At 45.4% G+C, this 16790-nt stretch overlaps 1 protein-coding gene across 2 annotated transcripts in view; it reads left to right on the top strand.

Moving 5' to 3' along the window:
* Positions 1 to 16790, top strand: part of LOC147243695 (netrin receptor UNC5D-like) — a 179008-nt gene that overhangs the window by 148850 nt on the left and 13368 nt on the right. For both annotated transcript variants that reach the window (XM_086186476.1, XM_086186477.1), the window contains 6 exons: positions 449 to 598; positions 2475 to 2693; positions 4329 to 4413; positions 10064 to 10235; positions 13325 to 13555; positions 16120 to 16269. In XM_086186476.1, coding sequence (XP_086042602.1) covers positions 449 to 598; positions 2475 to 2693; positions 4329 to 4413; positions 10064 to 10235; positions 13325 to 13555; positions 16120 to 16269 — 1007 coding nt within the window. The remainder of the gene's footprint in view (positions 1 to 448; positions 599 to 2474; positions 2694 to 4328; positions 4414 to 10063; positions 10236 to 13324; positions 13556 to 16119; positions 16270 to 16790) is intronic.

Here is a 16790-nt window from a genome sequence, read left to right as displayed (position 1 = left end):
TTTTGGTTTTGTTTTTTTTGTTTTTTTTCTTGATTAATCCACAAGGATACTGTGAGTCTGTACTCTTTATTTCCAAGTGGTCATACAAACAAATTTGTATACTGGCTTATTTGTACATAAATATTTTTTTGTCCATTTGTCACATTTAATTGAGACATACGTACTGCAAGGTGTGTGTGTGTGTGTGTGTGTGTGTGTGTGTGTGTGTGCGCGCGCGCGCGCGCCAACCTTGTTTCCATGGCGATGATATGAAAGTCACAAGTTGACGAGAACTAATTGATGTGACGTACCCGTGAGGTTTTTGGCAGTTTAAGGTGTTGCTATGAGGGATTGTTACTGTAGCTTAAATGTGTTGCTGACAGTAATTAGATTTTTGTATGTGTGTGTGTCTGCGTGTGTGTGTGTGTGTGTGTGTGTGTGTGTGTGTGTGTGTGTGTGTGTTTTCCAGCAAACCCTCTGCTTATTAATTCATCCATGCAACCTGATCTGACAGTGTCGCGCACCTACACCAGCCCCATGTGTTTCCAGGACTCCATTGACAAGGAGCTGATGGCAGAGCGCTCGCTCCTCGACCCTCTGCCTGATCTCAAGGTCAAAGGTCAGAGAATATTTTCAAAGCTTGTGTACGGAGGATGAAACTAGTTATTCCAGAGGCAATCGTTGGATAAATCAGAGCCCTTCTCTGGAGATGCAGCCAGAAACAAAAAGAGAAACTGAACATCACCTTGGAGGGTGTGGCTGAATTCAAGTTTGCTGGACCATGTCCCCCATGTCCTCCCTTTCCACCATGTCCCCCATGTGCTCCCTATCCACTATGTCCCCCATGTGCTCCCTATCCACTTTGTCCCCCATGTCCTCCCTATCCACCATGCCCCCCATGTGCTCCATGTCCCCCATGTTCTCCCTGTCCCCCATGTCCTCCCTATCCTCCATGTCCTTCGTGTTCTACATATCCTCCATGTCCTTCGTGTTCTACATATCCTCCATGTCCTTCATGTCCTCCCTATCCTCCATGTCCTTCATGTTCTACATATCCTCCGTGTCCTTCGTGTTCTACATATCCTCCATGTCCTTCGTGTTCTACATATCCTCCATGTCCTTCGTGTTCTACATATCCTCCATGTCCTTCATGTCCTCCCTATCCTCCATGTCCTTCGTGTTCTACATATCCTCCATGTCCTTCATGTCCTCCCTATCCTCCATGTCCTTCATGTTCTACATATCCTCCGTGTCCTTTGTGTTCTATATATCCTCCATGTCCTTTGTGTTCTACATATCCTCCATGTCCTTCGTGTTCTACATATCCTCCATGTCCTTCGTGTTCTACATATCCTCCATGTCCTTCGTGTTCTACATATCCTCCATGTCCTTCATGTCCTCCCTATCCTCCATGTCCTTCATGTTCTACATATCCTCCATGTCCTTCTTGTTCTACATATCCTCCATGTCCTTCATGTTCTACATATCCTCCATGTCCTTCATGTCCTCCCTATCCTCCATGTCCTTCATGTTCTACATATCCTCCAGTCCTTGTCCTTGATTACTTTTTCATCTCCCACCTTGAGCTGCCCAAGTGTCAGCTGCTCTTAGAGGCATCATCTGGAGCTATAGCTTGCTAGCTACTTATAATATCCTTCAGTTGGTCCAGGACCCTGATCCAATTTCCAGCCGTTGTAAAATGACAGTTTTCTAACAGAATTCTCGATATGCCCTTTCCAGTTATTTACACTATAATCTTCTAAAATGCTAAAGCTAATGTGATAGCGCTGTCATGTCAGTTTAGCCTGATGAGGCCTGTTGAGTTAACTAAGCTTTGCAGCTTTAAGCAGGTCTTGCGAGAGAAACTGCCAGAGCTGTTAGCTAAATTGTTAGCGGTCCAGTACAAACTCTTCTTTGTTTTTTAACCTGTAATCGTCATGATAAGAGACACCTTGATCCTACTGTAGCTAATGAGCGACTCAATAGAACAATGCCAATGCTGGCAAATAATTAACCCTCTGTTTCCGCTACCATGCATTTTGCTAAGCTAACTAGCATCTCTACCTGTGTACTTGTCTGGCTCTTGGGAGGATGGACAATAAGTACATTCCCCAGTTGTTTTCAGTGTCAAGGATGATCACGGACCACACAGTGCCTGAGCTAGTTAGCAGCTTGAGTTAACAGGGTGAGAGCTAATATTTCTATCCCTCACATTTAGAAGAGACATGTCTGCTTCATCTTTAGGAGAACAACGTTTGACAGGCCTGCCAGGCTTAGTTTTGGTTGCTGAGATATGATTGGACAGCTGCTGTTCAGGCAAGGTTGCCAGTTTATAATCTTACTGGAATAACTACAAAACCAGCGTGTCATTGTTCTCTCACTGCTGCCGTGATGCCACGCGCCTCTCACTTTTTCTCCTTTTTTCTCCGCAACACACATGTGAGCTGAGTTTGTTTACCTGCCACAAAGTCACACCTCCCTCCTTATATCTCCAGGGATGGCAGGAAGGGCAGAGTACCACGTCATGTCCCACCCTCAGACATTTCCAAGAGGCCTGTCTCCAGACTACAGAGGGGTGGCAATGGGGACCACATTGGGCAGAAGAGAAAAGAACCTCTTCAACCCACAAGTCTCCCTGGCTCCCAGCAGGCCTCACCACAAAGCTACGGCAGTGTTTGGGCATGCAGGAGGCAGACTGGTGGTACCGAACACAGGTGAGGGCTCCGCGCATCCATTTTCTTTTGATGCACCTCGGTGTTGAAAGCTTACATTGCTGGAGGCAAAAACAAAACATCACACAAAAGCTTAAATCTAGCATGTAAGAAGTGAATCTAGTCCTGCATTTTGAAGATGTTTGACCTTGTCATTATTGGTCTGCAGCAAAAACGTGAAAATGTCACCTATCGACCAAATAACAGGGGCATGAATATTTTATTTACTGAAGAGATGAAGTTTGACAGCATTGGCATTTTCAAGCAACCGCTGCATCCTGACAAACAGCGCTTCTCTGAGTATAGAGCGTGATCGCAGACACAGTGGATGCACTTTCTGACATTTCACCAGGTAAATTGAGATTGAAATAATTGCATTATGAAGAAAATAAGAATAAACCCGTGATACTGTTGTATTATTCAAGCTACTCCTCGTCATCTTTTCCCTGGAGGGGTCTTATACAGTGTTACGATTTAAAGTAACAGCAGGGTCAATAACTGATACCCATATTCACCTTTTAAACTTGAAATGCTGCTGATTTTTCTCCGAGACATTGTCTTCTCCCACTCAGCCTCCATTTTCTCACCCAAAACAAACCGCTCGTGTGCACAGCACCTCTGCTGGACGCTCACATGGCATGTTGCCAGAGTCACGGCTGCCGGGAGGCGGTGCACGACAGTGCATGTACCCGCAACAAAATTAATGAAAGACAACAGAGTGGCCACCTGGCTGGATCGCCACCTTATTTTACAGAAAGGCCGATGCCAGTTGACCACGTGTTGATGTTGAGCTGAGAAATCTGTCCATCCCCGGTTATAAGAGAGAAACTGTCCTGGTTTGTTATTTGTGAGTAAGTCATTATCGCTCTATGTGTGTGTGTGTGTGTGTGTGTGTGTGTGTGTGTGTGTGTGTGTGTGTGTGTGTGTGTGTGTGTTTGGGGGGGTGGGACTATGTTATATTCAGGAAATATGTTCATGTTTTTCGCATACTTTTATTTTTATGTGCAAAGAAGAGCTCACCCAAACAAGTTGAAGAGGTGCAGACTTGTGCGACATATTTCAGAAATTAGAAACGTCGCAGACTCAATAAACCTCCTGCGCTGAGATTTGCATCACCAACACGTCTCTCTCTCTCTTTCTCTTTCTCTCTCTCTCTCCCTCTCTCTCATGTGTGTGTATCTTTACAACGAAGAACTGAAAAAAACCCTACAGACCTGCCTGTTAAGTTATGATGCCATTTTCAGCGTGGTTGCTCCTAGCTAGCTGCAGCAGCTTGTTCAGAGTTTGTTGTTGTTTCACATAATGAGGGAATTTGGCGGGGGGGGGGGGGGCTGCATGTGGAAAGCAGCAGGATGGAGAAGATCAGCTGTGATTTCCTCTGAGCCGGAGTGATCGACCCCGCACCACCTCCTATAAGTGTGTGTGTGTGTGTGTATGTGCGTGTGTGTGTATGTGCGTGTGTGTGTGCGCCGCCCGCTTTCAGGACTTACTTCCATCACCTTTTTTTTTTCTTTTTTTTTTCTGGAGCATAACCTCACTCGCTGTCACCTTCAGTTAAGAGACCTGACAGCCGGGCAGGTGTGTGTCACGTCTTATGTGTTTTCACATTATCCCCCCCCCCCCCTCCCTTCGCTGCAGGTATCAGTCTGTTGGTGCCACATGGGGGAATCGCAGAAGACACTACCTGGGAAATGTATATGATCATCAACCAGGAGGACAGCAGGTGAGGGACGCTCACTGAGGCAGAGCAGTCTGCCTCTTAGGCTGCTCTCTTTTAATCTTTCAACCTGTCGCGCCGCATCGCCCTCCTCCCCATGCCGTCTCCTCCCCACCTTTGCTGAGCCCAACATGCATAGGTGCCCACATATCCACTGGCTGTCACATGTACTGTACACACACAGATGCAAACATATTCCCACCCAGCATGGGCTTGGTGCTCATCTTGCAGGCTCTACAGGGGAGGACCTGATGTGTCACAAATACATTGGCAGCTGCAGGCAGATTACATCGCCGCCCGAGGCAACTCTCTCTCAGCACATCCACTCTGCCAGCCTGTTTTGTGGTAGAAGTGGTACACTATCGCTTTCCATCATGAGTGAACTTGAGGTGATTGATTGGGTAAGATGTAACCTGATATGCTACAAAGTTTACATGGCGGTTGTCTTAGATTTTCTCGAAGCTAAATAGCGTGAAAGATAAGAGCCATTTTGAAAAGGAGTCAAATATGCAACAGAGACTTAAAAGCTGTCTGACAACTAGAAGTCAATTTTTGGACACATTCTTGATTTATAGCAGACAGTATCAAAGTGTCAACGTGTCAGTTTTGAGGCCCTGCTAGCAAGATGTCGTGCTATCAACACAGCAAACAAGCTTTGCCTCTCACTGAAACTGGATTTGTACATCTGAGTGAGAATCAGAAGTGACATTTAGTCCGATTCAGCAGTCTTCTCATCCCACCTTTGTCTCCCATGGAGCTCCTTGGGTCACTGAGGTTAAGATGCTGATAAAAGGTCACATATAGGGGGTGGCTTGGTGCTCACACCCCTGCCTAAAGGCTCCCAGATTCAGCCAAGCTGCTGCCCTTCAGGCTCCTGCTTTGCTCTGATAAGCCTGATGCTGTTTACCTCTCTGGCTGTCGTTTAAGAAGCTGCAGGAGCCTGAGCTGTCAGTCAGAGCCTATCTTCTGACAGCTGCAGAGTCCAGGGGAGAAATTGGATCCTTTATTCCCATTCAAACCTCAGCCATCTACATGAGACGACACTTTCCTCTGTAAAGAATAGGAATCGATCAGCTGTGGCTCGGTTTCAGGTGTTCACAAGAGCCTCTGCTCATCCTCTGGGCTTTACGAGGCTGTTTAGAGTGTGATATTCTCCAGCTCAGCGGGGGACACCGAGTAGTCCAAGGACAGAGTCATAGTGTGTGACAAAATACATCTGATATGATGTGACGCACAAGTTGGAGTGAAGGAGTCGAGCTGTATCACCCTCGCTTTTGAGTGCAGTCTGCAGGGAGGCGCCAGCCCCTCTGTATGAATCATACTTGCCTCAGAAAAGGTTTCCTTTAAAAACCACTGGATGCTTTTACTTATTTTAGTGATTTATTTTATCTTATTGTGCTTGTGTGTTGGTCTGTATTAAAAGTGCTCCACTAATAAAGACTAGTTGATGGATTTCCCTTGTTCGACTAAAGAAAGCAGTCCAAATTGATTTCTTACTAATTATTTAATCCATCCATCCATTTTCTATACCGCTTATCCGTTAAGGGTCGCGGGGGGTGGAGCCTTTCCCTGCTGACTTTGGGTGAGAGGCAAGGTTCACCCTGGACAGGTCACCAGTTACTAGACAGCCGCTCTACCTCCGAGCCACGCTGCCCCCCTCACTAATTATTTAAGCCCCAAAAGATCACATGGTTCTTTTGGATTGTTTTTTATTCGCATATGTATTTGATACACATTTCCATACCACGGTCTTAATTATTTGGCACTGCATCGTAAAAACCTTTGTTTTCATAATGTATTGCATGTTGTGATCCACATCCTAAACTTGATTTACCTAATAACCATCCTGAAGTGCAATGTCTTTGTTCTCATACCCACAATCAGAGATGCTGAAGAACCATCTTTAATCTTTACTCACATCCAATCTGGCAAATTACCATCATCTCAGCAGCAGATAACCTTGGGTTCCTCTGAGCTGGAGGCTGATTAGCACATAAGTGTAGCCACAGGGCCACGCTGCAGTCTGCATGTGTGATTTTATTTTTAGACAGTAGCTCAAAACCTTTTTTTTTTTTTTTTAATTTCCTTGTGTTGATTGGTAGCATTGTAAAAACAGTTAAAGTTTCACACGGCACGCAGCGTCATAAACTGGTAAAATAACAGGAACTGAAGAAGTTGCGACACAGGGCGCACTCTCAGCATGCACACACGTACACACACACACACACACACACACACACGCAGCACCCACACAGATGTTTGTTGACTCAGGTATTTCAAAAATAACAGTAGCTGCACAATTTTTCAATCTACACAGTGAAAATCCACTCCATATCCATGCAGTGGGCCCTGTGCAGGGCAGCGCAGAGCGGGAGTCAATCCCAGCCTCCGTTTGGAGAGAGGCGGGGTTACACTGTACAGATCGCCAGCCACACACGGGGTCAATCACTCACATCCACACCTCCGGCAATTTACAGTCCCCAATTAGCCTCACCTGTTTTTGGTTCTGTGGAGTGAAGTTGGAACAGCTGGAGAGAACTCACTCAGCTGCGGGGGAAGGTGGAACCTTGTTCCTGTAATGTGACAGCGCTCACCACTCCTCCACCTCATTGTGTGACGGTAGCGTTGATATTTCAATAACTTATCACGAATATTCCGCCGGCAATACACAGTCGATAGTATCATAAATAATCTAGTGCCAGTAACACTCGTGAAAGTGCTCCTTTAGAGAACACGCCACCTTTATGGGAAGTTCTCTTTGAAATAATAGATTTTTTCAGACCTGAGAATGCACTAAGTGTGATAAATGTGTGGTTTGCCTGGATAACAGTGTGTGTCTGCTGCCCTTATGCCATTTGCTGCACTACAATGAAGCAGTCACAGTATGAAATGGAAATATGTGGCAGAATACTGCGATATCTGTCACTTTCCCAAAAATACTAAATATACTTGCTTGGAGTTTCACCAATGCGGCCCAGACATGTTGTGATTTCTTACATTGCCATGTCATAGAAATTTGTTATTGGTTAATCTGGCAAATAACCAATGGAAAAGTAACACTGACAATCTTGGGTTTAGTTTTTCTTTCTTTCTTGGCGTTGGACGAGTGTGTCCATCAACGACTCTATTAAGCTTATTACCATGTTTGCAGCCTTCGTTGAGTTTACTTAATTTAGCCAGTGTGAAAAACTGCATAAAAGGGATGAATATCGGACACAGAAAGACATTGATAATAAATGCACTGAGGTTGTTCAGTGCCTCCATACAGCAGTTTGTGTGTAAATGTGCCAACATGAAAAGTGTAACTCATAAAATTCCTATTTTCAATTTCTATCTCATTCTCACTCTTTATGATTCCTGTATCTACACACACACACACTCACACACACACACATAGACACACTACACTACTTTTGCACTTCCATGATTCCTGCCTCCATGTCCGGATGGGTCTGCACCGCAGTTGCATTAATGATGCTGAGAAATACATGCTGCTCCAGTGACAACAACCCCAGTATTGCGTCCTGTGTATGGGAGGTGTCCAGCCGGGCCAGCTGCATGACTGATGGTGGTCCCATCGATTGCTCTCAGTCTTCAGGGCTCCCGGCCAGGATTGGGCCACTGGCCAAGAGCAGCTTGGCCCAGCTAATCTGTCACCAGGCTGGCCTGAGCAGGCTTCATAAGCTCCATCGACCGACCAAGCTTACACGCTGTGTGCTAAAGCCTGTCCTCCCCAGCCCCTCTGTCCATTAGTCTTGCTGCTTTAATCTTCCTCCGTGTGTCTGTGTGACAGCTAGTCAGGGATTGATTCATTACGAGCATCCAAGGATTTGATTTTACTTTGTTTATAGGAACTCTGCTATCTGGACGTTGGTTTAAGCACTGAGTGTCACTGGAAGTCAGATTTTTTTCTTTTCATACTGTCTTGAAGTGATACTTCACCCAAAAAGTATATTCTGCCTATCAATTACCCACAAACAGCATTCCTGAGCTCACAAAAACATAATTTCACTCTTGTATCAGGCCTTTGTGACTCCAGGAGTTGGAATGAGCCAGACATTTTTAAGTAGCTGGAAGCTAATAGCAGCTGACGGCAAACAGCAGTAAAACTGATGTCCGTTTACACACTCCCTAGCACATCTGATATAATCCATGACGTTATTCAGCCATGTGCTGGGTAAAAACAAACAAAATTTGTCACTTCCAGTTCCAGTTGCAGTTCCTGTTTGGTGCGACTGTGAACAAGCGGCGAGTAGCGTAAGCGAGTTGACTCAACTGAATGCGCCAGCTGGTCACACACAGCGCTACTGTGAACGAGCACCGAAACAGAAGTTTTACCGTTTGTTTTAAAGTCAAAAGAAGCTCAGAAGCATTTGTGGGTTACTGAGCATACAGCTGGATGAATAAAACATAGATTCTACTGGATGATGTGCTTGAGAGTTTGTAAATGAAAGCTTTTAAACAGCTCTGTTGTTCGGCCAGCAGTCGCTATTAGCCTCAAGCTAAATATAACTGCCTGCTCTGTCTGCATTCTGGAGTCAGAAAGAAACAAACCCTGGTATCAGAGGGAAAGAAGTCAGCTCAGCACAACTGTTGGTGAGTACTTGAAAGCCAAAGTACACTTATGAAGTGTTACTTTAAACTCAAATATCATATCATACTCCCAGCACAAAGCAGCTCAGGTGTCAATGCTAGTTAGCATAGCATTTGTACTTGCGCTCATCTGAGCCCCCATGGTGTTTAAAAGTGGTGGGGTCGGGCTGGCACGCTGCTATCTTGATGCAGCACAAAACATTTAAATTAGTCATTCAATTCCTTGTGAAGCTGCACCAACACAAGCGGACGCGCAACACAGTCACACACTTGCACAACTAAAACATCACAACATGAGAGGAGATTGCGAACATCACGTCTGCCTCACCTCAGGGAGCTGCGGTGGATTCCTGCTGCTCCTGTAGATGGTCTCCTCGCCGCTTTCAGGCCTGCTGCAAACCCCCCGCAGCACTTATGATTAGTGCGTCTCCACGTTAACGGAGACGCTGTGGACATTTACGCCGCAGACACAGCAGCGTACGACATCATTTAAATCTTCGACAGGATCAGCGTGTTGACAAGTGACTTCATAATTTTGCTTTAATGTCTTTGCTGAAGATGAGAAGGGCTGCTGTCAGTCTAAGTGTCCTGCGGGTGCAACGGCGTTTCCACATGCAGAAAGTATCGTTGCTCATCAAATGTTACCGGACAAATGAAAGTCTTTAGGGGGGAAAAAAGGTGGCAGACAAGCAACAAAGAAAGTGTTTCCTCCGCTGGAGCGGAGCTGCAGGTCCTCTTGGCCCATGGTTGGTTACTTTGGGGTGTCCAGAGAAGGAAAGGCTGCTGGTTTGGTCCCCGCGTCCCCCAGAGACCATCGCCCAAGTGTCCCTGAGCAAGATACCGGTCCTCTATTTGCTGGCGCCTTTATTGGCAGCCTGCACCGCGTGCGCGCGTGTTCAAGTGCCACGAGTGGCGAGAGGCGTCCATTTACCACTTCTGCTTTGCACTGCACTTTGCAGCCGGATTGAACTAATCTGAATGATCTGATTTGCAATGCATATAGAAGACACCGTTGTATTACATGTGTGATAAATCATGACGTGCCTCTTCCCTCCGTGTGCAGTAGTGTGTCCGACGATGGACCCGAGATCTTTTTGAGCCCTGCAGTCATGTACGGCCCACCGGGCCTGGACCTGTCCTGTCCCATAGCCATGACCATCGCCCATTGTGCCGAGGTTGCTGCTGATAACTGGATTATCCGGCTAAAGAAACAAATGCAGGACAACAAGTGGGAGGTGAGTAATTCTTGATAAACTTTTTTTCTTTTTCTGTCTTTTTTTTCTTTTTTTTTTTTAGATCCGAATGTTTGTCTGTAACATCAGACAGGAAAGTGAACGACACTCAACTTGTGCCAGGGGGCAGAATATTGATACAACCTGATAAAATGCGACGGTGATGAGAAATGTTCATCCTGAAGAGCAGCCATGCAAGCATGGAGCTGATTTCAGGGTTGCCAGCTCAGATTCGTCATTCAACATAAAATTCAGCCTGTGAGGCTCTACCTCATGCTGTCGCACATCCAACAGAAATGTCAGAACAAATGCAAATGAAGGCTGTTAGTCAGTGAAATTGTCGTCTCTTTCATTCTTTAATGACGGTTGTGTTTTAAAAGCAGCACTCTTTTGTCACGTCTGGGAAATCGGCACAAACCAGAGAAAGTGGAGATCAAATTACGAGGGGAAGAAAACAAACAAATCAACACGGTGTTTGTTTGTAAAAATATATCCAAAATATGAAAACGCTTTACCATATGAGACTGCTAAAACTGCCCCCTCCTCCTGTTGAAATGGAATTTTGGTTGCGTTTGCAGATGACAGGTTACTATTTTGTGACTTTAAATAACAACTGAAGCAGGAATGAGTCCTCAAACCCAGAAATAAGTCGTGAGCGTCTGGTTTCATCGTCTCCGAGTCCGTGTTTTTTTTGGGTTTTTGTTTCATGCCTGAAATAACGTCTGTGATTGACGCGGCGTTTTTCACATTTTGTTCTCTCCTGAAACTCACTCATCTACAGAGGAGTCCCCTCATTGCCTAACTCCAGTTTTTGGAGCTCTTATGGCTGAGTCAACAATCATCAAAGCGGCGTTATTTTTTTTAAAGATCACCTTGCCGAACAAAACCTGTAAGTCTCCCGAACTTCTGTTTGCTGCAGAGGTCTATTTTTTTTTTTCAGCAATAATCCAAAATCCAATATAAACATCCCCTCAGTTTTTGGTGCAGGCGAGCCACAGCGATGCTCACATCGTCCCTGCGGTCCTCTGTACAGATACAAGAACATGTAATCTCAATTATCCTTGAAAATAATTCAGCCACTGTGCTTTTGGCTGCTGTTGAGATGAATATTTAAACACTGAGATCATGCGTATCAGAACGGATTCAGCTGTTTTAATATTATATTTTGTTTTTATCAGGAAATCATTTTTGAAATATCCTGATGTGAAATGAAAGAAATCTCAAGAGCTGCTTATATAAGAGTCAACGGGAAACTGTATCCCAGAGCTGTGTTGAAAATGAAATGGAAATTGCAGACACGCAGAGATATTTGAAGAAAAACTGGTCAAAGTAGCTTCTCCAGTCTGATACCAAAGTGTGGATTCAAGAGATAAAAACTGTCAGGTGCGCTTTTTAAAAGATTTAGTACTTAATTGCTGCGAATGCAGTGTGGCGCTATCTCTCTCTGTGAATGTTCAGATTCCTTTTCTCACATCCACTTCTTTCAGTACCTGTAGAAAAGGTATTCAGCCACACTATGGAGCTACTTCACAGTCTCAGACAGACATCGGCGCTCAGTCCCAACAGCTTCTATCCATTTCCTGATGGGAGGAGACGTTTGGAAGATGTTTCTTTAATGTTTAACTAACCTCATCACAAAGCTGGGGGGACATCATGCAGGCAGGGTGACCCAGCAGCGTGCATGACCTTGGAGGGCACGCGTCTCTCTCTCAGCCTGCTGTGACATTTACACAGATGTGATTTGCCGGTAGACGCGTTGCACAAAAGGGGAAGTATCAAAAGAGCTGTCACCGGCTGGAACTGTATGCCACCAGAAAGGAGGGAATGTGAGAGCAGAAAAAGGCGGACGGACAGGAGGAGACTTTCAAGGACCCGTCTCTGTCGCTGTGAAATAATGAGCCCTTTATCTCAGCAAGGATGCTTACTCAAAACCTAATCTCTGGAATTAGTGATAGAAAGGGAGATGAAGGTCTTCCTCTCTCTCTCTCTCTCTCTCTCTCTCGGTCTGCTCCTCAGTGCCATTCCCATTAAAGCTTGCACTTTTATACCGCTAAGGTCTGACGCCATCACTTCTCCCCGGCAGCCTGTGAGGACGAGCTGTGTCATGGAGATCCTTCATGTCTGCTACAGTGCTAATGGGGCAGCTTCCGAAGCTGCGGGCTTCTAAATTACCCTTCATTGCCTTCTATGTCTTAGCCTGGCCGTATGCAGAGGGGACCTGTGGGTCAGCGTTATGTTTCAGAGGTGATTTAGGGAGGATTTAGCACAAGATGAGGAGGAATTGGCCAGCGGATACAACCGCTAATCCTTTTTGTCAGCGTTACTGTATCCCCATCTGCTTTGTGAGATGTGTCATTATTCATTTGGCCCTCGTTCAGCTTCGCACCGATTCTATATATGAGGGAGAGTCTCCATTTTATTGTCTGTGAGGTGTCTTAATAATATTCTGAACAATTGAGTCCATTTTTAACCATCAAAAGCCGTATCCAGCTTATTACTTAACCGAATGGCCATTTAAATTTTCCCTTTCATCTATTTTCCCCTCAGGTAATAATAGATAATAGTCAGAATAATAGGTTTCGCGCGACCAACCACATCTGCAAAGTGTTCATATAACACAAGCCGGATGGTTCTCAGCTTTCAGTTAGGTGGTTCACTTAAAGCCTCGTTCTCCTTCTGCGGACACTTCGTAACAGTAATTGAAATGTTAATAAACAAGAAATAGAGTGCTTCTCTCTGTATCGCTGGACTCTCAAAACTACAAAATCAATAATGCCTCAGTCTTTAAACGATATCATGGTAAAGGGTAAGATTTGCTCTCTTGTAAACTGCCGCAAAATAAGTTGTTGAGATTTGGTGCTGCGTAGTTAAAACTGAGTTACAAGGGATCGGCAAGACAGAATTCCAATACTGGGACGTTTGCGGGATTAATGGAACCTGCCAACTTTTTGTGAAATGCTTCTTGTCGTCTTCCCACTCGAGACCTGAGACCCACAGAGACCAGCTGACTGCTCTTTAGCTTAGCGCGGTGATGGTGAGTGGAAAGTGAGAGCAAGCGCCAAACTAAATCCTGATGTATTCCTTCTCCACAGGAAGTGATGTCTGTGGACGAGGAGAGCACATCCTGCTACTGCCTGCTGGAGGCCCAGAGGTGTCACGTGCTGTTGGAGCATCCGGGTCGCTACGCGCTGGTGGGGGAGCCGCTGACTCAGGAGGCTGCCAAACGGCTGAGGCTGGCTGTGTTTGGTAGCCCAGACAGCAGCAACTCTCTGGGCTTCATCCTCAGGGTCTACTGCGTGGACGATACGCCCAATGCTTTTCAGGTGACATCAACTTCCTGTCGGTTAGAACGGTGCGGATGATGGATCATGAAAACACGCTGCTGCTCTTAGAACGGCTTTTAGAACAGAACCAAACCAGCGTGCAAACAGACGAATCATGATGATATTTTGCAAAAAAGATCATAAGAAAACATAGAAGAGAAAATGTGTGTCTAATTATCTGAAGGACTCAGGAACAACTTATGTTTAGTTGTAATTTGTCAACATCTCGGGTGCAACAGAGAAGATGAGCTGAACTTTGATGTTCAGAGCGTTTGTTTCGATTCTCTCTTTCTATGCCGAATGCTGAAATATTACTTTACCTGATTGTTATCAGGGTTTATGCTAATTAATAACCTTTGTAGCTAATCTAGCTCACGAGCTACACGGGCAGCAGTTCGTACTGACAACATCACACAGTATCGGATCACAAAATGATATTCAGTACATCAAATGCCAGTAACTGAACACTGACTTTGGTCCGCTGTGTTTCTGCATATGTGAGGGCCGCTTGAGTTCCAGAATTATCTCAGACAATTCCTAGTCCTCTCCCAGTCGGAGATTTGTATTCCGATCAGTCCCACGTCACATGAATACAGCGTCTGTGGGGTGGTAATGAGTTTTCCAGATATTAGGTCTGAAGCCAGAATTACAGCTCGTGAAAAATCACAAAAATTGAATGTTCTTTTACGTCTTCTTTTTCAAGCGTCCATGGTATAAGCAGGATAACGTCCTCTGAGGTGTCCATAATCAGGCCCCCCCATCGTCCCTGAATTCCTGATAATGGACAGCTCGTCAGGCATTATCCCTGAGATAACTCTCTGGCCGTGTGGCCCAGCCTCGGGTGTGTGAGCCCTCCGTGCACGGCTCTTATCCTTTCAGTCACACAGCACACAGAGACGGGAAATGTAAAGCGTACTGGCTGTCTTGATCCTGATCGATTCCTGCTTCAAGCTCACAGGGGAAATTAATTGTCCTATGAAGCACAAACAAAAGTCAACAAAAGGAGAACAAATGAACAAATAACCATGTTTGACTGATGGAGAGGTGGAGTGAATTGGCTCTTGGCACCGGCATCCAATATCTCTTTATTCACGTGCACCTCTGCTTTTGAATGAAGTCAAAAGTGAAGCAGGACTCCTGGCGAGGTGGCTCAAGGAGACAACCATCAGCATGAGATTTGGAGTCAAGATTGTAAACCCTTTAAACAGCTGTTTTTGACTGAGCCTACGAAGCAAGAAGAAGGGCAAACTTTTCCATGTATCGCCACTCTGGAGAACAATGCAGCTGCATGGGGAGAATGTGCCTCACTCCGAGGGGTTAACTACTTGTCACATGGAACGCTATACAGAAACGCATTTAATTAACAAAGAGCAAATTAGATCAGGCAAAGAAAGGGTAGGGAAACAACCTCAGAACATGTGTTGTCTTTTTAATTAGAAGTCCCTCTTTGGCTCCGATAATCATAAACCATCTCCCAGTGGCCGTGTTGCTGAACAGGAACTTCTCCGACAGCAATTCCTCCAGCCGTCAAACCTCAATAACTGCCACGTAAAGATGTTCACGGTTCCCAGATGATGCACCCCGTGATGTGGGCGATGCCCTGAGATCGTCTTCATCCCCTCCAGGAGGCTCACGCTCGATGGTTTGAGACAAATTTGAAGAGGTGGAAAACAACAGGCACAAATATCTGAAGCTTTGGGAGTTAATTCCCTTACTCAAGAACTTTTTTTTTACCAAAAATAAAACACATGCACTCAGAGAATAAAGTAGAGAAGGTGAGCGAGGAGGATTTATGGAGGGAAATTACAACACAAAAATGTGGCGCAGACACAAGGATGTCTTAGGATGACTTGTGATCGATTTGGTGATTCTTTGCATCGTCAAGTCAAAATGTTTTTAGACCACCCTGGAAGTGTCGCCACCGCATGCGTGGGTTGTTGTTTTTTTAATTTCCGTTGGATTTTTGATTTTCATGCAAATTGGTGTGGTGGCAAAGACAAGTTAATGCGACGAAGAGGTTCTGTTTTGTAAAATAATCTTCTCAGATGAACACCGCGTTTCTGAAGTGTAGCTATAATCGGTACAAGGACTGAGCTCACGTTCAGCTACGCACAAACCACTTCAAGTGGCTTCAGCTTCACCACAGCTGCCTCTGGCGGTGAGGCGGCGTTTGGTCCGACCTCTGTAGTATACAGCCACTTTTTAACAACCGTCCTTTGTAAGACAGGCGCTTCAAAACTAAAGATGATGAGTGTGATTCTTTTATGCCGTAGAACAAAACATTGAAATATCTTGAGCTCGTGTTAATGCGGACATTATTTCAGACATTTAACAGAGGATCTCCAGCTTTTAGGGCTCGTTGCTGCTGCTCTGTCTACTTGGGAAGTGTTTATTTTTTAGATGGAAAACTTGTTTGTTCTACCAGAGCTACAGTCTTTGACCCACTCAGAATGGAGGAGCAGGGGTTAACATAAGGACAGGAGTTCAACCTCACTCTCTAAAGTGTTATTTACCTCTTTTCTCAAAACTGCCTAACTCCGCCCCACCACACCTTGCCATTTCAGGAGGTGGTAGTAGGTGAGCGCAGCAGGGGTGGACGGCTGCTGGAGGAGCCTAAAATGATGCTGTTCAAGGGGAACACTTTCAGCCTCCAGGTCTCCATCCAGGATCTCCCACAGTTGCTGTGGAGCATCAAGCCTTTCACCACCTGCCAGGTAGGTGTCCTCCAGCTTGTGGTTTTACCCCTGACACCCGAGGCGCCCAAGGACTAAATAGGAATCCAATCAGAGCCGACATATGTCATTGTTATCACCGCAGAGCATTAAACAGAGTCTGGAATGCACCTCTTTGATTATCTTGACTTATCTTAACTTCTCCGATTGAATTGAATCTGTTGATATTAACAATGGCGCTTCAAGGCTGTCGGCATGGACTTCAAATCACCACGCAACCCAAAGTGAAGGAAAACGCCTCAGCCACCCCTCCCAGAGGCTCAGTCCAAAAAAAAGGATTCTTTCTGTTCTTGTCATCTATGGACAGGACGAGGCACCTGCAGCGCTCCAGGCTCTTGTTGCGTTCGCTTTTATTTTGTTCCGTGTTTTGTCGTAAAGTTTTCTTGGATATGAAAGTTCAGACTCGTAATTTGAGAGACTGTGTGCATGTGTGCGCTGGCAAAATGATGACATTGGCAAAACTTTACTGGCTCTTTTAATCCTGGAGCTCCTTGATCATGCCA

This window comes from Aulostomus chinensis, chromosome 19, assembly GCF_037954235.1.
Source record: "Aulostomus chinensis isolate RoL2024-O1b breed Wild chromosome 19, RoL_Achi_v1.0, whole genome shotgun sequence".
Classification (NCBI taxonomy): Eukaryota; Metazoa; Chordata; class Actinopteri; order Syngnathiformes; family Aulostomidae; genus Aulostomus; species Aulostomus chinensis.
The sequence above is the reverse complement of the archived record's forward strand: the minus strand, read 5'-3'. Positions and strand labels throughout refer to the sequence as shown.